At 40.2% G+C, this 23053-nt stretch overlaps 2 protein-coding genes across 3 annotated transcripts in view; both read left to right on the top strand.

Annotated features, from left to right (window-relative positions):
- LOC123984325 (thyroid adenoma-associated protein homolog) overlaps positions 1–23053 on the top strand; it is a 184538-nt gene that overhangs the window by 37006 nt on the left and 124479 nt on the right. The gene's annotated exons all lie outside the window — the stretch shown is intronic.
- Positions 5200–8860, top strand: nkx6.2 (NK6 homeobox 2). The gene is made up of 3 exons (XM_046071161.1): positions 5200–6048; positions 6698–6870; positions 7269–8860. Exons 1-3 carry the CDS (start codon positions 5619–5621, stop codon positions 7515–7517), a joined length of 852 nt encoding a protein of 283 aa, XP_045927117.1. The 5' UTR covers positions 5200–5618; the 3' UTR covers positions 7518–8860.

The raw sequence follows: 23053 nt of genomic DNA, 5'->3' as shown, positions 1-23053 counted from the left end.
ATTATATGACCTGAAACTATACTATACTTCACTAAACTATGACACTTCATTTCATTTTATTGTAAATTACCACTGGAGTGTCCAAATAAAGTGTAACCTGAATATGTGTACATGTGACTGCAACCAAGTGTTGGTTTCCAGCATCTGAAGTCAAGTTGTAAACCTGTGGGTCCTGGATAACCACTGACCACTGCATGAGGGCAGAGGGCTCAGGGTCCCATCCACACATGATCCAGACACACAGCCAGGAGGATCTTGCAGTTTCTTGTCCTTATGCTTGATGCATGTTGCCATCTAGTGGTTTTACTAGGTTCATTCCCTTCCTAAGTGAGAGGTTTCACAACACGGATTTGAAGTATTACTGAGGAAATTTTGAATAACATTAGCACAGCAAAATGTCTTCACTTGCAAATGATAAAGAAACACGGGCGCTGTGATGCCGATAAGACTATCAAGATTTGGGTTGGCTAGATTTATAAAAGAAACACATCAGTCAGATTTCAGGTATGAGCTTGCTCTTGAGTTTACTGTCAGTGTAGGAGGGGAGTCTTGTGTGTTTTGTGTATAAAAACTCCAGTTTAACAAAGTTTAACTTGCATTATTTGCACAACAGAACCTAACGAAAAAGATTCTTGAAAAGAAACATCCAGTTCATGTTATTTCAATACATTTCACTGGGCTCCTTTTGTTTCCCCACTGTTGTTACCTGCTGATAAAGTTGCTATCAATGTACAGTATGTGTTTGCTTGACATGTTTTCGGCCTCCAGAGGGGGAGTGACGGAGAAAGTTGGGGACTGACTGAACTAATGTTATAGATTAAGATTATGTTCAATCCACCGTAGTCCCTTGACGATGTCTTAGATATAGCATATTTGGAGGATTAAACATTTTGATTTTGATTCTTAAACTGCCAGCGGGCCTGAGTGATATAAGACTAATTAAATGCTAAATCACAAGTTTTTTGTAACTGTATATATTTGTGGAATTTTATTCACATGCACAATTTGAAATACTTTGATGTACAGGAGACACACAATCCATTTTGTGTTTGTCAACTAAATGAAATGTTGAGGTTAACAACCATCAGCCATCATCACCATCAAAGCAGCACTGTTTATTAATTTATCAGGCCAAATAATTAAACTAATTACTACTAAAGCTAATAGGAGCCAATGTTTTGTTGAAAATAATAATGAATATAACATTTATTTTAAAGCAGCTGGATGAAGGCTCCAGTGGTGAGCACACAAATTGTTTATTATCACTAATACAACAAGTCTTTTATTTGAAATGCAGTGTGTTAAAATCGTGTTGGAATAAATGGATCACATGGGGAGGACTCTGATTCACTAAACCAGCTCACGATGTTTTGGAAGGACAAATAAGACATCTTTTTTTGGATTTAACAGAAGCATGTCTGACATCTGAAATGTTTGACATGTGAAAACATTTTGTAAAGTTACACATGATAAAAAATAATGCTATTTAATAACGGAACACTGAAACAATTTGATTTTTTATTTAATATCCTATGAGTTGGGAGGAGAGTCAAAACAAAAGGAATTGAAAGTAACTCTATTCTGATTTTACTGGTAAATTACTGAAATTTACTGATGTCATGTGATGAAATAATTAACACCAACTGTTATTTTGATATGGTAAGAGTGAAAAAGACAAAAACAAATTTATGGTCAAACTAGAAAAATACTCATAGTGAACGATGTGGACTGGAAAGGCCACAGCTCTTTGTAAAACTGTTCTGTTTTACTCAACAATGAAAATAATTTTATTGAGATTTTCTGTCTGTCTATTCTTAGGGGATTTTTTAAAACTTAATTGTCCCTTAAAATACCAGTCTTGTTTTTTAAAATAGTTTTTTTTCCCATCATTGACAAATTTTTTTTTTGTCCTGATTTTTCACACAGTTTTTCCTCCTGATGAGGGACCAGTTGAGATGTTTAATTTAAGAAAACTTGTCAAGGATTGACCCTCACACTGTTCATGACTCCATTTTGGTTTCACTTGCATTTACATTTTTTTGTTGTTGTTGTTTATTAATTCCATTATTCCACTCTTAATTTAGGGCGATTTCATCATATCACAAAGGTTTTAGGAAAGTGGCTTTTCATAAGGGTAATTTTACAGCTTCTATATCGAATAAAAGACACAAAACTCAGCAAAGAATCATAGGTTGTTTGATGATGAGCTTTTTGTTCCTTCGCAGGGAAGCCTGACTGTGATCATGTCAGCTTCTGCGTGAGTGCCACTAGAGGGCGGTCCTGGTTAAATTATACAGGCGTTCATTTTGATTTCCTGTGCACTACTACATATTTACTACTTTACATGTGATCACGTGTTTGGAAGGGGGTCCCAATCCCAATCTGACTTCCCACTGAGTGCTTAAAGAGACGCTGTGGATGCACTGAAAACAGCAAATAAATGTTTTACCTTCTAGTTGTTGGACTTTCCTTCTTTCTATGACTGCTTTGAATATAATTATTATTTGAAGGGCCTAGTGCCTTTTTTTATTATTACATTTTCTGCAAGTAGGATTGTATTCATGTCTTTAATGGTTATGACTGTTGTGTTAACTGTAAAGCACAGAGGGGCACTGGCTGGTGCTGAAGCAGCTGAACGGCTGACTAGGAGCAGATCTACTGACTGCAACAAGCGTCTTTTTGTCCAAACATCTGCTTATCTTCCCCGTCACTGTTCTGTCAATTCCCATTTGTGTCGAGGTTACACTCAGATAAGATTATCATTGTGCTGTTTATTAACCTATTTCCCTTCAATAGCAGGACAAAGGCTTGCGGTACGCGCCAGCAGCAGGCCAACAGCCCATTATTAAAAATCACAATAGAATTTACCGAATAAATCAGGCTTATATTCATCTGGACTGCAGTGTAATAACTTACTGCTGTGAACAACAGGCTCACATTTAACTACAAATTTTAGAATAAATAATAAAATCAACATTTCCTATTAAGACTAGGCTATAGCCGATATTCTTCTTTATTTATCGCAATGAGGCTTATTATTATTATTATTATTATTAATATCCTTTCACTTATAAATTACCATGTTATTGTCTTTGAAATATTAATGTAGGTGTGGTCAACTCTTAGACAATATCTTGGTGTTAAATCGTCGGAATTAATGTCATTTTATTGGTTTAATAATGTGTCCAATAATTATCAGTCAGGATATTTACCCTCCATTGGTTTAGTGAGCGCCACGTCTGAGTGTCTGTAACAAATTCGAGTTTAAGAGTTTAAACTTTAAATTACTTGTAAATTTAGAAGACAGAAATTCAAATCATTCATTATTTTAAATTGCGATTATGGTTTTACGGTGACGGGCTGTTTGGCAGCTCCCGTCTTTGGCTGTAGATGAACTGGAGAAAGTGCCAATCTTTCCGTCATTGATCTCACACTGGGTCAGCCAGGAGCTGCCTCATTTAACTTAGCCTACTGACATTTTACAAAAACGAAGAGATTGAGCAACACTTGTAAAAAAAAAAGTATAGGACCATATTTATTTTTCCCCTCAAGCTACTCCTATAGTGATCATTTTAGAAAGACTTTCAAATAAGGTAATAAAATCCATGCATATGATCAGAGGGGAAATATACGGATATAAATTAGAAATAGAGGGCCATTTACAGAATTAGAAAACGTGTGTACTGCATCCCTTCAACTTGAAGAAATACAGTCAAAATTGTGAATCACCTCGCGTTGAAAACCTTTTTAAAAACCACAATCTCTCCCCGGTGAGCAAATGGGCAGCAAGGTGCATTTGCTGAAGCCTTTCAAATGCTAACGTAGCCATATTTCACCCTTACAACCTTCTCACATCTCCATAAAATATTACAGCACTCAGAGTGATGACTGGAGCCTGGAGCCTTTTCTCACACGCTTTCACCGTAATAACGCAGTTTGTCTCAAAAACACTGATTATATCACTCACATAAAACCGAGCTCTGGCCTGTAAAGAGTTTTTACTCTGTAATAATCCTGTTCAGAGGCCAGGCGCTGCTCTTTTTAATCCATTCTTTTCAAATTCTTGATGAAAACACATGAAATGGCTTGAAATAATAACGATGTTCAAGATGGGGTAAATTGAGTGAAATCGTAATCTTTTCAGTCAGATTAGACCTGCAGAAAGCGCAGGAATAACTCAGTTTATCCAACCTCATTCTCCAAAGTACCGGGATCAAAGGAAATAAAATAAAATAAAAACACGCTGACTGGTGGAAACGTCCTAACCGCATTGCATATCAAAGATATCAACAACCACAATTTAAAAAACGGGCAAGCAAAAAGAAAAATTCTAGCTGAAGTTTTCCGAGGACTGGTCTTTCAATTACAAAAGTGTAATCTTCAGTCTCCTTTAAATTCACTTCACACATTAGGAATCCTTCCTCACCCCGGCCGGGTCACGTTTCTGTTTTAATATACTCACAGTGTCTGCGATAACAGCTTATAATGTAAATGTATATTCTTTGTCATATGTGGAAACAATGATTTCCACGGTGTGAGACGCATCATTAACAGCACCGCTAAAGATCTTAATGGAGTGTGGCTGTTGATGCATTCAAGGTCTCCTCCGACACCCTGCCTTCCAAATAAAAAGTCTTTAACACGGCTTTGAGCAACAATTAAGTGGTTTTAATCGAGGATGAAAACGATATTTCTAGACCATTTTCTATAAGCTAGTGGAGCTCTTTTCTTTTGCACAGAAAAGTCGGGAAAATGTTGATCTGCCGTGGCCTTTTGTAACAAGTTTCGAGTAGCCTAGGCTATAAATACAACTTTCCCAAAAAAAGTGGACAATTTTTATATTGGAATAAAATAGAGTAATATAGCCTATAGGCCTATATTAGGCTATAGCCTACTTTTCGGATGTGTAGCTACCTGCTCTGAAACGTTACTTCTCCGCAACATATAACATCATCATTTATCATAAATAAATCCAGTCAGTCCTAATAAGCACTGAGCGGCGTCGTTCATATGCAGCTGAACTGGAAACTGCTATTTCCGACAGCACGCCAAGGCAGCACCCGTCCAGCGGAGACGCACGTGTGAAGCAGCGAAGTTTCTGTCTCCTCCAATCACGGCGCTGCCTCACTCAGCCCTGTCCAATGGGAATAGCGCGCGTGCAGGTGGCTGCGCTATTATCAGCGGGTCCCGCTTCACTCTTAGTCTAGAGCGAGTCAATTTATGGAAAGACAAGTCGACCCCTTAATGGTCCCCATCAAAACCACTAAAAACATCATCAGACGGTCCGACTTCCGCGAGGATTCCTGTGGCGGACGCATGCAGCCTTCTCCGAACTGACAGACTCCCGAGCAAAACAAACACGCGGAGACATTTTTGGGAGTTTGACCAAGCTCTTCACTTCCCAAGAGAGAGGAGAAGTTCGCTTTCGCTCAAGTTTTTCAACATTTCAAAGAGTCCGCTGCTTCCTCGTCCAGGATACTTTTGCAGAGGGCGGCAGAAGTGGCCTGGCTCCTGAATATCACCAGTCCGCCCTGCGCCCTTATTTACACTTATTAGGTGATTTGTTTTTGTTTGTTTCCCGTTTTTATCCAAGCAAGTTTGGTGGTTCATGTTCACAAATGTTAGCGGTCGGGCAGATGGAGGCTAACCGGCAGAGTGCTTTCGTCCTGGGCAGCACCCCGCTGGCGGCGTTGCACAACATGACCGAGATGAAGACATCCCTGTTCCCGTACACGCTGCAGCAGAGCCCGGGGGGCTTCAAGGCGCCCCAGCTCTCCAATCTCAACTCCCAGATCGCCATTGGGACTCCCCACGGAATAAGCGACATCCTGGGGAGACCCATCACCACGGCCGGACAGCTGCTGTCCGGGTTCCCCAGGATAAACGGCCTGACCACTACCGCAGCCGCCGCAGCAGCGGGGATGTACTTCAGCCCGGCGGTGTCGCGGTACCCGAAGCCCCTGGCCGAGCTGCCGGGGCGGGCGCCCATCTTTTGGCCGGGGGTGATGCAGGGTTCTCCCTGGAGGGACCCGCGGATTCCCTGTCCTAGTAAGTCCTGGCTCCCTGGCTGTCTACTCGAACACTTTTATGGTTAGTGAATGAATAGTATACATTCAGAAAAGCAGAGGCACCGCTGTGGGGCTTGCAGACTGTTTTTGCAGAGCTATGTTGCTTGTCTTGTGATTTAGATAAGAGGCCTGTCACTTACACAGAGCAAACACACACACACAGGCCTGCACACACACAGACAGACAGACACACACACACACACACACACACACACACACACAAATAATCATACCATATTTATATATTTTACAGTCATCACAGCTAATATCAACATATTCTTTTGACAATATTCAAAATAATGTTGATATTAGCTACATGTAAGCTACTTTTGAGCATCACAGACACTTAGCCTACATTTTAATGTGAAACTTTGCAGAACTTTCAAACTTGTAAACTAACATTCATATTTAAAAGTAGGCTATAATAGTAGTACCACCGTCATGTAGCTCAGACACACATCGAGGAATATTTGAGGCTGATTTTGACGCAGAGATGTGAAGTTGCGTAAATGTGTCCTCTTACGTGAGCGTCACATTTAAAAATAGCGGGTGGGCTTTATCAGGACAGTTGTTTAAACTTCCATTCTGTAGGCTGCATGACCATGACCTCCGTGTGTTTCTTTTCCCAGGTCAAGCTAATGTAATGATGGACAAGGACGGCAAGAAGAAACACTCCAGACCGACTTTTTCAGGACAGCAAATCTTTGCACTGGAAAAAACTTTCGAGCAGACGAAATACCTGGCCGGCCCAGAGAGAGCCCGCCTGGCTTACTCTTTAGGAATGACCGAGAGCCAAGTCAAGGTAAAAACTGTCAAATAGGCTACCTGCGTAGTATTTTTTTTGGCAATTGTGGAATATTATTTGATTATCCGACTTTCACTTTTCTGCAATTTGTGAAATCTTACTCTTGGCTGCGCAGGCCTAGATTAGTTATAATATATAGTTAGTTATAAGTTATTGCTGAACAATTGCATACAACTTTTATTATCCAACTTAAAAGTATTGTTATTAGGCTAATAATAATAATAATAATAATAATATCGTTGTTATTGCTACTGTTGTTGCTATTACGTTTGGTAGCCAGGATTAACTACACCTGTTGTGATCGGTTTAAAGTATAGGGCTATTTGCTTTCTGCCTTTGATAGCTTTTTTTCTGGACCTGTTGAGCATCTGTGCATCTCTCTCCCTCCTCAACAGGTTTGGTTTCAGAACAGAAGGACCAAATGGCGGAAGCGACACGCGGCAGAAATGGCCACGGCCAAGAAGAAGCACGACTCAGAGACGGAGAAGATGAAGGAGAGCTCGGACAACGAGGACGACGATGAGTACAACAAACCGCTGGACCCAAATTCAGACGATGAGAAAATCACGAGACTGTTGAAAAAGCACAAGGCCACCAACCTGGCGCTCATCAGCCCCTGCAGTAACAGCTCGGACACCTTGTGATGCCCACGCAGCTGGGGGCCAAAGTTGGCGGCCAAAGGGTCCAACAGAGACTTATCGCGCTCTTTCTGACCCCCTTTTCACCTGACATTAAGAACATGCGCCTGAGGGGATCGCATTTTGCTCAGACAGAGCAAAGAAAATGCGTAAAATCCGAGTGTGTGGGGCCAGACGCGCGGACCAAAGGTGGCCAGAGACACATTTGGCTGCATCCAAACCCATTAACAGACAGTGTATACACGGAGATATAACTCCTGTCAGAGCTGGACGTCAAGAAGACTGATAATGGCAAGGTCATATCAGTTGAAAGGACAAAAATGTTGGGACAGGAAATTGTTTTGGCGACGCAAATCAGTTTTTACGCATACAGCTGAAGGTTTAACAACAGGTGTAAATGTAAACAAAATATTATACACACACAGTCCGGATCAGTGTTGGGCTTATTAGTGTGACTCTGCTTTTATTCCATAAGTAATGCTGCTTTATTCAGTATACTTATTACAGTATTTTCTGTCACACCTCTCTCCAGAATTAGCAGCCTCTGTCACCTTTAAAAGCCAGGAAGGCCAGTCCTTTTGCTTTGAACGAGGCCGTTGAATGTTCTTATTAACTGGTGATCATGTTCAGTATTATTTTCATCCAAACATAGGGTGTACACCATTTACTTTTTAGATCATTCAGCTTTTATGCCATTTTTGGTTTAAACAAAAGCAGCTGCACACGTTTAATAGTAGTGATTTAATAGGAGCAGCACTGATCCGGATCCCAGACGCATGTTTAAAATGGCAGGTGTAAAAGGGGCCTGTGATGCTTCTAAAGCTCAGTTTAACCAGGGTATCCACTGTCCTAAAAGGCAAGAGAATAAAAGGTTTTGAGGGGGCGCAGGTTTGAGATGGATGAATGATTTGTGCTGTAGCCTAAAGATGAAAATGTACGTGAGATTGTATATATTTTTTACTGAATAAGTTATGTTGTTTCAACCAGTGGAAACGCGGCAGCCTTTCTCCCCCGGACGCGCTTATTCCCTCTCAGATATACCTGCTGCTTCGTTTTTATTTCTGCAGAGTAATGTCGCCCACTTTTCTCCACGTTTTACATTTCTCATTTCAGTACCGGCACACAAATGTATAGACGCAAACTGCTGTAAATAATCCTTGTAAAAACCAGCTTGTTTTAACGGCAACACAGTACACACTTTTCTTTTGGTTTCACTCGAGAAAGTTTGTTTTACCTCATCAACACAGCGGAATAGAAAACTGGACCATCGTTTCTGTTGGAATTAAAGAGAGTATTATTGCTTCCGGGAAGGTTATAGGAAGAAAAAAAAACACTTTGTATTATGAATAAATTATTTAACAAGCATTTTTGTTTTATTATGAGTTTTGTTTTAATGTATGGGCTTAATATAAATTAAAGATAAATTCATGACTATCAATAATTGAATTTCGTTATTGCCAACAATGATGCTTTTAGAGGATTAATGCTGTTTTATCTTGAGAATTATTTACATTTTACCAAAGTCTGAAGAAAGCTGAAAAGGGAAACAATGAACTCTTAACAACAACAACAATAATAATAATAATAATGTCACAATAAATATGATTTAGCAGCGTTTAAACTGCGATTGTTTACAAAGTGAAAATATGTTTTTTGTCTACAGGTTCAACCTTTTTTATATTTTTATAGTAAGGAATCCCAACAAGTTACACAAAGGAGTAAATATTATAATTATAATAATTATTATATGCTGCTGTATAATAATTTTTTTTTTACAAACCTAAGCAGAGTCTTTCTCTACAAAGTCAGTCAGTTTGTTCTCTTTTAATAATACACGCTTTATTTAGCAGTCATTTTCATTTCCCCCCACCTCAGGATTAATGAACTCTTTTGGACCTTTAGTGGATGCGCAGCAAAATGACCCATTAATTAATTTAAGAAAATGATCGGTTGCAGTTTTATAATGTTTGGTGTAAATAGTTCCCGGATTTCTTTTCAAATCACACCCAGTCATGTGGAGATCCTAGATAGAAGTGCCCCCCCCTCTGACTCATGTGGTACTACACCAATTTCTTCCTCCCAGTAGTTGAAATCAATGGGAGCTTTCTGCACTGCTCCTCTGGATTCAGCCAATCAGAAATGAGTGGTCATAAAATCAAATCCCACTTAAGATTCTGCGATAAGCCCTGAATAAAGTGAACACATAAGTCATATAATGTGGCTCTGAATGAAACGAAAAAGATAAATAGTTTGATAGACAATAACTTTAAAAATGTTATTTCGTAATCATCCTACGGGCTAATACAGCACAGCATTAGTGCTTAATGATGGCCTTAGAGTGACTTTATTGTACAGAAGTTATTTTTCTTTTTAAAATGTCATTTTGATGTGACTAAAGTATCCTATATATTACATATAGCCTATTTTTTAGTACCCTCATGAAGGTTTTTAATTCAAATAGTTTCATTACTTTAATTTTCTGGAATGTTTAGAATCAAATAAACCGCATAAGCTGCCCAAAATGTCTATTCGCCATTTACATCGTGCACTTAAATTGTGGTGAATAACCAGCTTAAAATTGACTTATATAGCCTAATAGGCTATCATTTATATAACGCCTCTCGCTTCAGCCGGTCGTAGCTAACTTGGTTAATTTACCTCCGCCTGGATAAAATTGTCTGTTAAAGGGCTAAATGTGAACATTTCTCAGCAAGAAGTGGTAGTTTCTTAACTGAGCAAAATATATAGGATATATGATTCAAAACCAACCTATGGGAAAATTAGTAAATGCAGCTATACCAAATTAAATAGAAAATATAAATCTCCAACCTAAAGTCGATCCCCCGATCTGAAATAATTTTCGCTCCAGGCTGGAATGGAGCCCCATTTTAAGCCAATTAAAGCTGGTGTCACAGTGAGTCTCCCCGAAGAGAAACGACCAAAAGAAATGTGTAATTCTCATCCTGTTGGTAAGCCCTACCACTCTATAACACTGCTGTAATAATATACTGATGATACACTGATGATCTAGTGGAAGGCTAATTAATGGAGACCTTTTCGAGCAGAGCTCTTATTGTGTAGTAAAGTGGTAAAATGAGAGGTAATGAGGACAAACAGCCATTGAGCTCTAATGGTTTTTATTGCTTGAGAACTGCATCACCTACAGTAGAGGCCAGGCCGTCCAGAAGGGGCTATAATAAAATCTCTATCTGCTTTTATAAGATGGAGTGAAGAAAAACTGCGGCTTATACTCCTACAGTATACTCACAATGACCAGCAGGAACAAAAACAAGCAGGCTTTAAAAAAAAAAAAAAAACAAAAAAAAAAAAACTAAAACTAAAAAAAAAACAACGTTTTGCCTACCAACCAAATCACACAAGACAACATAAAGTCTGCTGCAGGCACAAAATCATTTCCACTTGCGGTGAGTTAGAAAGAGAAAAGAAAATCATGGAGGATCAATCTGACGGCTTCACATAGTCTGAAATCTGTAGTGTAGTAAATTAAATCGATAAAAGGAAACGCTGGCGCCCCTTTAATGCTCAAATTATTTGCAACGAAGGCTGCAGAAGGCTACATACCAAACAAATAAAAAGCAAGTCTTCCTGCTCTTTCTCCGCATTTAGAGTTTGTCTGTCTTTTTTTTTTTTTTTTTTACATTTCATAATCACCACCAATTACCATCTGACTTAAGTATTTTATAACTCTTTACACAGATTAATTTCGGTGTAGGATACTTGGCACCATAATGCAGTAACACAAATTGACCAAAAAAAAACCAAACAAACAGTTTACATTTTAAGGATACCCAAGCCTATCTAAAATATCACATTCAGAACCATAATATTATAGAAATAAGTTAGAGTAAGAATAATAATGATATAATGTGAGAGTGCTATATATGAAACATTATCTTATATACTTGCATGGTCTACTATGGCACTGCTTAAAACATTCTTGGATAGGCAATAAATCACTGAACAGCTTCTGTTTCCCTCTTGTACTGACTATTCAAAGGTCAGTGTGGCTGCATGAACACCCACACAGTCACTCTGTCTGCGCACACCTCAGCATAAACATTTTGGTAAGAATTATAAATTATCTCTTTAAAAAGTACAGTATATAAAATGAGATTCAACTGATGTGTCAGGCATGGCAGTGTGTTGTGCACACAACAACAATGACAACTCAAAAACAAAACAAACAAAGAAAAAAATAAAATATATATATATATATATATATATATATTCATTTGTTGAAATAAATCGAAACGTTCTATCTATTCCAACAAAGGGACCATGTTTGGTCAGAAAACGGCACTAAAACCATCAACAACTCTATGTTATACTGTCCAATGTACAAATAACCCTAACAATATAGATATACAACTTTTTTTTGCATTGCACTCTTTTTTTAAAACACCTTACATACTGTGTGGAAAGTAGCTTCTATACATAGAGGCATACCTAAAAATGGCAAGTACGGTGTCTAAAAGTATGTAGTAGGACTGATTTCAATTAGAGTTTTGGCAACAAGGCTGTGGCATGGAAAAGAGTCGTCCGTCCGTCCGTCCGTCCTTTTATTTCTTCTCTGGGGAATGGGGTTGCATGGCAACAGTGAGGTCAGCGATGTGTGTCTTGTCTGGAGCCGGGCCCTCGGGTGCTTGTCCACATCTCAACAAGTGTTTTATGGAGAGAGTTTTCGTATGGATGAGGTGTCAGGACAACTGCAACTGGTCAGCACAGCTGAAAAACTTTGTCTAGGCTCTTCAGTGTACGCTTGTGCAAAGTGTGTGTGTATTTGTGTGCGTGTTTGTGTGTGTGTGTGTGTGCGTGTTGGTGTCCTATTTGTTTCTCTGGTGTTCTCACAGAGGCGCTTCACGGAATATCTTCTCTCCCCTTTGGCAACACTTCCCTGTGGAGGGAAAAAAGGAAACGTTTTATTCCTAAATACCAAGTAGACATTTCTACCAAAAAATAAAAAATAATGGCCTGACGCCCACTTTTAAAAAAGTTAATATACAAGATGCAGCTCCAGTTTGTGAGTAAATGTCTTAAAATGACTGAAGCATTTTAAGCAACCAGCAATCATGTCACACTTTTACACTGATGATGTTTTATTTTGGAATAAAACTCTGTGCAAAGTCATGAAAAAATTCAAGCAAATCAAACAAACAATAGCAACAATGGGAAGAATTATAATTAAGAAAAAATAATATTTACCACGACATCACTGCACCACACAACACTTGTGCTTATTTGCATTAGGTTTACCTGCCCCCGCTGTTATTCGGAAGGACAGGAAGACGGGCTGGCAGGGGACAGAGACGAACCACAGTTAGAGACAACAAGTTGAAGGCTGTATTAAGTATAAGCTGTCTCCCTGTCTGAGTGCCGATGACACGCAGGTTAAACTCACATACCAGTGCTGTGCATTTTTGGGCCTGAGTGCTAACTACATTGGACATTTTTTTAAACATCGCCAGCTGTGATTTTAGCAGTAGTGTGTGGCTGGGAGGTGAGGGCTGCTGCAGTTCTCTCAGTGTGCTCAGGTCACCTCGCACACACACACTACTGTCTATGTCACACTAGTATTGATGAAAGACCTGACTTAAGGCGCCTCTCTTTCAGTGTAAGACCTTCTGTCTGACTGAACGACAGTGTTAAACACTTTCTATACAGTCAGCTTAAAAAATACCCTCTCTGTGCTGCTCTGACCTCTCTCCCACTTTTTTTAGGTTCTTCCCTAAATATAAACAGCTTTAAGTAAGAGCTGACTGTTTCCCTCTTTGGAATACAGCTGCTGGTAGGAGAAATTTAGTCGTAAGATTGATTTTATTTGCACTCTATGGTTAGTTGTTTTAGGATAGTTTATGCTTCCAAATGTGCTTCTAGTAAAGCATCTGAAACAGCATTTACGCTACCTAAAAGTAAAACCTTAACATCAAGGCCCAATAAATGGCCCCTCAATAATGACATAATTGTTGATAACTGAGCATAGTGCAATCAAAATCTTGCAATAAAATCAATGCAGGTGACAGCCAGTGTAGTATAACTAAACCCTTTAACAACATTAGCAGGCTCATATAGCTGCAACACATTCATTTCCAAATGTCCACATGTACACTGAACAAATTTATAAATGCAACACTTTTGTTTTTGCCCCCATTCATCATGAGCTGAACTCAAAGATCTAAGACTTTCTCTATGTGCACAAAAGGCCTATTTCTCTCAAATACTGGCCACAATAAAAGGCCACTCGAAAAGGTGCAGTTTCAATGTATAAGGGGGGTCCAGAAACCAGTCAGATTCTGGTGTGACCACCATTTGCCACACGCAGTGCAACACATCTCCTTCGCATAGAGTTAATCAGGTTGTTGACTGTGGCCTGTGGAGTGTTGGTCCTCTCTTCTTCAATGGCTGTGCGAAGTTGCAGTCAGGTCAAGACCCCGATGAGGATGATGAGCATGCAGATGAGCTTCCCTGAGACGCTTTCCTGACTGTTTGTGCAGAAATTCTTTGGTCATGCAAACCAATTGTTGCAGCAGCTGTCCGGGTGGCTGGTCTCAGACGATCTTGGAAGTGAAGATGCTGGATGTGGAGGTCCTGGGCCTGTGCAATACCCATGCTGTCTGATCAGCATCTTGATATGCCACACCTGTGAGGTGGATGGATTATCTCGGCAACGGAGAAGTGCTCACTAACACAGATTTGTGAACAATAGTTAAGAGAAATAGGCCTTTATGTGTACACAGAGAAAATCTTAGATCTTTGAGTTCAGCTTATGATGAATGGGGGCAAAAACAAGTGTTGCGTTTATAATTTTGTTCAGTATAATACAAATAGCTGTTTCCCCACTAGATGCAAATGTGTTGAGAGTAGTCGATCCTCTCCCACTCCAGGTTCCCACTCACAGAGTCAATTTACAACGAACAGTTTAATCACAGCATCGCAACACAGTCACACTCAGTGAAGATGTGGGCAGAGTCCCTGTTGTTACCTTGTGGTCCCCCATGCAGACATTGGGCCCGATGTTATCATAGACTATGGACTTCTCTTCATTTTCAGGCTGCAGAGACACAAAATCAAAATGTTGGGGATGAAAACGGGATGAACAATATGTTTTATTCATGATATGAAACCACCGTTCCGCACACTGTGCTGCAGTACAGTAGTAAACACACACACACACACACACACACACACACACACAATGCAGCGGCGTGTTTGTGTTTACACAGTACGATCATTACAGGCTTGTGTCATGTTTTATGACACATTCATCGATGAGCAATCAACATACCAGGTCCATCAAACACAATTAGAAGGATTATATTGTTGATTTCAAAATAAAAGTCACCTAGAACCGTACAATGGCGAGATTAAAATATGTCCGTATAAAGTACCTATTTTGTGGTTGTGCACAATTTTCACTTTTAAATAAATTGTAAAAATGAGCCAGGACAATAACAATTAGTTTAGGTGCCAATAAAATCCTACTTATGTCACCAGTGCAGTTACTCTGTGCAGGTTATTTTGCAACTAAGTATAATTAGTAGGAGGCAATACTACAATTTTAAATATGAACACCAGTTGTAACTGCTAAGTAATTATGGATAAAGTTAAGGTAATTCATTATGTACTTAGACACAGTTCAGAGAATTGTAGGGGACAGCCTTTAGTACAATTAGGCCAATTTACTGGGACAAAAAAATAAAGTGAAAAGAAAGAAAGAAAGTATATAAACACATTTGTCTCAGTTACATTATACAATTGTTTAAACTACTTTTTACAATGCAGGATTGATCATTTATGAAAAACTCTGGAAACATCGCAAATATCATACATTTGTTTTGTTAAACTCCTTAAAAGAACGCTTCCCGGAGCAGTAGCACAGCATCTGACTTTTGAATAACACAAGAATGCAATGAACTGAATGCACCTTTAGGAACTCACAGAACTCACATCGCAGTTTTAACTTTCAAACTTGTGCACGGTGCAGCGAAGAGAAATGAAAAGCAGGAGCAATTTACAAAGTGGACATTTGCCTCTCGACCAAATACTCTCTCAGTGTAATCTAAGTGCCTATCTGAGGGAATCAGGTTTCAATATCACTTTCTGCACACAAAAAAGCTGTTACCCACTCACACATGAATCTGCAGACTGGAGTATAAATCACACTTGTCTGGTTGAACTAAAGACTTTTTAAACAGCCACCTCAACCCCCACGTGCACACACACACACACACACACACAGGCTGGTGGGTGCTACCAGTTGTGACTCGGTGAGCTGCACTGGCGCTCTAGAAGAAAGAGACAGAGAGCTTGGGAATGAACCATAAAACGAAATCCAAATTAACTTCAGACCAATCCTGCAGTGGAGCGGGGTCAGCACACGGTGTGCCTCCACCTCACTCTACCTTTTCTAGCGGGCCACGCACTGGCACTTCTCTATTTGTCTGGCAGCCGGCCCGAGCCGTTGCCTCCCAAAGCCTGAGATACATTCATCAAACACACACTTGATAATTTACAAAGGCAGCATAAAATTGTGGATTTTCGGGCTGCATAATCTTTAGACAGATAAACAAATTACCCGGGGCCCTCCGGCAGAGAGGGAGCGCTCGCTCCGCTAAACATTCATTACCGGCGCTCCCGGAGCTGGTGCCGCACCGCACAGCCAGCGGGCAACCTTTGGCGTGTTAGGGCTCGGCAAGCAGAAAATAACATGATGGCGAGTTAACCGACCGTGCCATGATAGATGACGCCACACGCCGGGCTGTTTACGGGCCTATGTCTCAACAATCTGTAATGCTCGCAGCCAGAGAGTGTGTGCTCAGTGAATCATCAGCCAATCTGCGAACACACTAACTGTTCCACTCTGTCCCTGCATTACAAGCAATTAGCCAGCGCTTGAGGGGAAGAAAAGCAAACAACAAGCCAGCTGTGTGTGTGTGTGTATGTGAGAATCACTTTTTACATAATCCTGACACATTAAGTGGGTGAAACAAAATGGGTGTTATCATTTTAAAATGCTTTACAGTCTTTGTTTTTCACGACTTACTGTAATACAGTTATCGGAGTCATTGTTCTAGTTCAGCTTCAGTCAGTCAAGAAGAAAGATCAGGAAGGAATTTCTCATTTGTGGCGGACAAAGGAAAGCCAAACTTCCTGAGCAGCCCCCTGCTGTGGACTGTACCTGTACAATACACTGCTGTATCTCTTTCACACACATGAAGACATGAAAGCCTGTGTGTTCCAGCAGTGAAAAGACTCAGACCTCTAAAGTTGAACTGATTCCTGGTCAATCTACAATGCCAAAAAATGTGGTTTTTCTTCACTTGATGGATTGTTTCTGGTGGTCATTGCAGACCCCCCCCCCCCCCCCACACACACACACACACACACACACAAACAAATCCAAAAGATGCTGTCTTATGGAAAACGGGTAACAAAAAATCTGGGGAAACTTGGCAGAGCTGAATGGTGGATCTCTAAGTAATCCAGCAAACAAAATAGAAGGAGAGCATAGAGGCGGCAGATTGGCTGGGGTTTACAATGCTGGGATGGATTTCAGGCTGAGCAGGGGCCTGCAGGGTTTGACTCTCTGAGGAAGGAGACAGATCTGCGGCTTTATTAAGAAGATGGGGCCCGCTGGTGTGAAGTGCTGGGATATATATACTGTCTGGGTGGACCCATGGCTTAGCGCTCCAAATTAATATTCACAGACACCTCATCCTTCCATCTGTGAAGTGACAGAGGGCGAGGAGGGTAATATGGATCAAGGACGATGGAGTTGTAGAAACAAAGGGTGAGACATTTATAAAGATGCCTGTGTTTTAGTTGAGGGAGGAGTGGTGACATTTTGGTCAAAATATTAAGGAATCTGACTTTTAAAATCAACGCCTCAGAGTTGGACCTAAAATGGCAGGTTCAGACTCACCTTGAAGACCAGGTCTCTGGCAGAACCAGACAGGAGGATTCGGTCACACCAAGCGGGGCATCTGGTGTTCATGTACTGCTTCCCCTGACTGCTGTCTTCACTGTACGGATAACTGAAGAGACACAAGCAAAAGTCACAGTCAGTAAATAGAAAAATATAGACTCACACAGCCAACATTTATAGTAATTTATACATGTTTAAGTAGTATCCAAGTGATAATGAACTTTATTTTCGAGTAAAGTACTGCACAAATAGCAAGACGATGAGGAAAGCCAATAAGGAAAAGCAATAAACATGATTTGTATGAATCAACGGGGCTCCAGAGGAGTAATAAATGAGTCACCACGTCATCTGCCTTATCTCAGAAACGGAGATCAAAATATATTCTTGAGAAAACAGGAGGTCTATAAGTACGCCCAATCATCTGAGTAATCTCTTAAATCAACACACATGGATGGCTCAATCAAAACAATCTTCCTCTGCCAACTGTACAGGTTGTGAGTGTGTGTGTGCGCGAGCAAGAGAGAGGGAAAATAAAAAAAGAAAGAATGTGAGTGATTTAGTCAGAGCGAGCCAGAGGGAGATTCAGTTGCCCATATGTATAGCTACATCCCTACCGAGTCATCAAAAACAGATTAGGTGCCGCAGCAAATGGCCATGAGAGATTGTATCTTTGAACAGCAGGGAACAATCGCATGATTTAAGCGGCGGCAGGGCTCGAGTCGGGCGGAGAGCCATCGAGCTGATGCAGATTTACATTGTTGAGAATTCAATTTGCCCCTTCAGCTCATCAAACTGCTTCAGATTTACACACCACCAATCCAATTTGTTTGTCGGCGCTCATCAGGATGTAGGACTGGGCTTACAAACTGTAATACCAATCCAATTTGCTCCTTCAGTGCCACGCGTGCTAACCGTAGCATAACACAAAGTGCCTCTTCTCCTAGGATGGTGATATCTTAATGATAAAATAAACACACACTTCTGGCCTTCGATTCATCACACCAGCCGAGCTCTGATAGCTTAATTGGACTTTGTGCTAAGGCAGAACACATTTAACAAGCATGTTGTTTTTGTTGCTTTGTATATATATTATATGTGCATTCAACATTACTAACACTGCTACAGCCGCAGGTACTGCTAGTGCTATTATAATACTACAACTTCTCTTTGTGCTCCCTTATATTCAGCCTAAACGTACCTCTTCTGATGAGACTGATGAGGCATAGCTAACATTTGGTTGTGTATATCTGTGTCTCATTTTAATGGAGAAAATGTTTCAGCTGAAAAGAACTACAAAGACTTGGGTTTTGAGGCGCTCTGGTGGCCCAGGGGTTGAGGAGCAGACCATGAACTGCAATGTCCCCAGTTTGTATGCAGCTGGGGACCTTTATTGTATGTCTCTGTCTCTCCTTATTTCCTGTCATCTTTCTACCGTCCCTCTCAAATAAAGGCATGAAGTACCCAATAATATTGATAATATATACAAATTTGTTTTGGGAGTGCATAAACGTCTTCTAGAAGGACACATTTCCAAAGTGTTTCCAACAGGCAACCATTTCAACAACGTTTTTGCACACCACACTTATATGCATACTCCCGCGACCCTGTACGCAGGATAAGCAGTTGACGATGGATGGACTTGTGCATACTGTCTTATTGACTGCGCGTATGATCAAAATCTCTTGACTGCGATGGAACCAAAGAATCTTTCCAACGGTCAATCACTTTATCGTAAGTAAAAAGGTTAGTACAAGTGACAGTCCTGACAGTGACAGAAATTATGTGTTTGACTCAAACATTACATGATACAAAAGCTCAAACAGAGGCACCATCGGTCAGTCACCATTTTCTACAACAGCGCCAAAAACAATACCTTTTAATTTACTATGAGTGCACATTATGGAACTCAAGGCTTACCATTCTGTCACTGGCCAGTTGAAACATTAGGATATTAGCCGTCTTCCCTGCTGCCTCGAATTGTCTTGATCAGTGCTCACTTATTCCTTACATGTTATTGTTAACTTACTTATTTACTATGAATTGAAGCACCATGCGTTTTGCTGTAGCATTATTTATTGTGGATGTGTACTGTACTATTTTGTGCATATTTATGTTTATGGATTTTATAAGATGTGACTTTTTATTCTATACATTGGGTGTCTTTTTCCATCCGGCCAGAGACAATACATGAAAATTAGCCTTTAGGGTAACTCTTGCTCATTCTGTTTTTTTTCTGTTGATCAATGAGCATTGTCCCTGTGCAATAACTAATGTTAATTATCAGGTGGAGCCGACTAGAGATTTTATTGGGGATTATTCATTAACATGTAACTTGCTTGTTTTTCTGTCTGTCCAATAGTACAGCTGTTAATACGTAAATCTATGGATGGCCTAATTTTCCCGACAATGCCTCCTTCACAAAGCGTCAATGTGTACATGAAATGATACACTGATATTCTGCCATTCACTGTGACACATGGTGAAGTTTTAAACAGATCTCTCTCTCGCTCGCTCACTCTCTCTCTCTCACACACACACACACACACACACACAGATCCCCCCCACCAGGTGAACAAACAGACCTGCAGAAAGCTACTTAGAGAAGTTCCCTGCCTCCAATTAGCATTAATAGCACTTAAACCATGGAGGAAATGCATGGGGGTTTTGGTATGCTAATAAAAAGGGCTAAAGAAGTGATCCTAGGATAAAAGAGAGCATGAAGAATAGGATGAGTGAAACAGAGATAGACAAGGAGGCAGAGGAGAGGGGATAAAGACGGATCAGACAGAAAGAGGCAAAGTGAGGGTGGAAAAGAGCAAAGTCTTCAAAGGGCTTGTCGAGCTGCTCGACTTCAGGGTGGCCTGAATACTCCTGCTTCCTGAGGGACGGTCCTTGGCCTGTGAACAATCCTCCTATCAGGGACTCTGTTATAGCTTTATTGACTAACAAGCCTGGGGTCATTTTGGTGTTAAAGAGATTGAGAGAAAATCAAGTCCCCCCCTCTCACCTCCTTCAAACAATGAACTCCCCGTCTGATAGCAAACTTCCCCAAGCACTTCAACAGCAAAACTTTGCTATCGTTCAGTCATTTTTGATGACAGCCAGCCATTGTAAAAGCTGATTAAAATGCTCAACAATGGCCATTAAAGGGCCATTCTCCGTCCCTGTGTGTGCAGGTATAGGTTGTTCCGCTTTCTGTTTTACCGCACCCTCCATTGGCTCCAATAGAGATAACAAGTCTTAATGCAACAGCAAACAGTCAAATGGCGCGCTGGGGCCAAAGTGATTAATGTGTCCGATTAGCGAGCTCACAAACTTATCGGGGAAGGTAAACGGGCCGAGAGGGCGTGTGGGCTGGAGGCAGTCAGCTCATATCAGACCCTTATTGCCCGTAGCAAGACTAATTACACTAATTAATGGGCTAAGCTGATAACTCCAACAATTGTGTAACTGTATAGGAGGGGGAGCTGCACTTCAAGGTATCCACACACACATGTAGATACAAACAGCTAGATAAACTGCTTTAGCAACTCTAATATGTAAGACTATTAATAAAAGATATATTTGCAAGTTAATGAGAGTTGTAAGATAAAAAGGAAAAGGACAAAATAATTGCAAAATGCATCCATGCATGACATGTAGTAGGGTCAAAACCTAAGGAACAGATGTGACAATGATAATACAGGCTTGATTCATTAAAGAATAGTTCTATGTCTCGAAGATAGATCATTTGGTGACAGTCAGGTAACTGCAGGTGAAATGGCTGCCGCTTTGACTGATTAGTTTGTTATTGAATCAAATGCGTTCCGTTACTGTTTAACATGCCTTGCAGGCATTTAGGAGTTACATATGTGTCTCACTTCCTGCATTTTAATTAACGCACCAGAGCCAATTAGTTTTAGATTTTTCCTGGTGGTACTCAAAATCTATTAAGTTCATATACAGTATATCATGTGCATTGTTTTTTTGAGACTGAAAAATAAAAATAAATAACTACAATGGCAGAGAAAACACAAACTTGAATTTGTCTTCATCCTAAATATCTGTGAAAATGAAAACTGCTTCCTTATTGTAGGCTACATGATCTTCTGTCTTAAGTTTAAGGTCATCTAATATAATACCAACATACGCAGTAATAAATTTAAGTACTTAATGTGTACACGTTGTAAAAATGACAAAATCAAGTATAATCAAAAATGCTTTGTAGTTTCGTGTTTAGGTTTAAAATGGTCAAGTATGTTGATTGCTTGTATACTACCTGCAAAAAACAGTTTATTACATAGCTCAGCATACAGTATATAATGTGTAAAATGAATACGCAGTATAAAATTGGCTCACAGCACCTGCCTTTATAATTAGCTACCCTGCAGGTGCACAGATATAAAAGTGACAGAGCTGAAAAGATCTACACTGTACTGCCAGAGCATATAAATATACTGTACATCCAAGAGGACAAGTAAAAAAAGACACTTCTTTACTTTATTTACAGTACGTAATAACCTTACATGCTAAGAAAGAGCTCAAGTGAAAAAGGGAGAAGAGAAAAGTTTGAGACATCCCACAGTCATCTGTGTTGGTTAATGACGCTGACACTGCCGACGGTTGGATGACTGAAATATTTGTCTTTCCAGGTGTCTTTGTCTTGGTCACTTTTTTACAGCGATCACCTCCTAAAGTAAAGTTGACATAAGAATATTGCGTTCCTGCTTGTTCCTCCACTCTTTTGTGTTGCTGACCACATCTCAGATGATACATGTGTGTACAGTCGCACACGGAGACCCTCCAGCACCCACTGAGAGCTCATTCATTCATGCTCGGTTTGGGGTTTAATGTTTGACTTGGCTGCCGACACATTACTCACATGTGTTTTCCGGCCGGTTGTCAGCTTGTTTGCAACAGTAAAAACTGGCGAGGTGAGCATAGGCCCTACCTGTAGTGTGTCACTCAGCCTCACCCAGCAGAGGGAGAGGCTCTCGTGACATACATTACTGTACTATAAAAGGTACTGTATCTATATACACTTTATTTGAGTAACATTTTAAATAAAAACATTAAAAAGCTATGTATAAAATGCGAGTTAAGATTTAGTTGGTAAGCCAGACCACCAACCTGCATCCCCAGGACCTGACACTCCAGTCCTGGTGTGGTTTTCAGACTTCCTTGTACTACATTCTCTTATCTTCCCATCAAAAGCCATTACCTTGTTCTACATAATGACAAATAAGTGACAGGCCAAGCAGTGGGCTATTCAGGTGCTCAGTATTTAATGAGGGCAATATAAACTTTTAAATAATAGGTACGGCAGGAAGCCAAAGATAAGAGTCATAGTAACAGTGACATGAGGTCAAAGGTGGTAAAGAGCATCATGGGATTGGCTAAAAAGTCAGAAACTATGGGTTTTGAACGACTCGCTGCCTCTACAGCTATGTTTGTTTGCCGTTGTCAGGGGAAGCTTGGCAAACCACAACTACACACACACACACACACACAAAAAGATCAGCCAAATGCTATCAATAAAGCTGAATGTTTGCTTCAGTTTGTAGAGCTGGGAGGCTCGCAGGCACAACATTGGCATAGTGCAGTACAAACAGAGTGAAAT

The sequence above is a fragment of the Micropterus dolomieu genome, linkage group LG15 (assembly GCF_021292245.1).
Source record: "Micropterus dolomieu isolate WLL.071019.BEF.003 ecotype Adirondacks linkage group LG15, ASM2129224v1, whole genome shotgun sequence".
Lineage (NCBI taxonomy): Eukaryota > Metazoa > Chordata > Actinopteri > Centrarchiformes > Centrarchidae > Micropterus > Micropterus dolomieu.
This window is presented reverse-complemented; position numbering and strand designations above follow the sequence as displayed.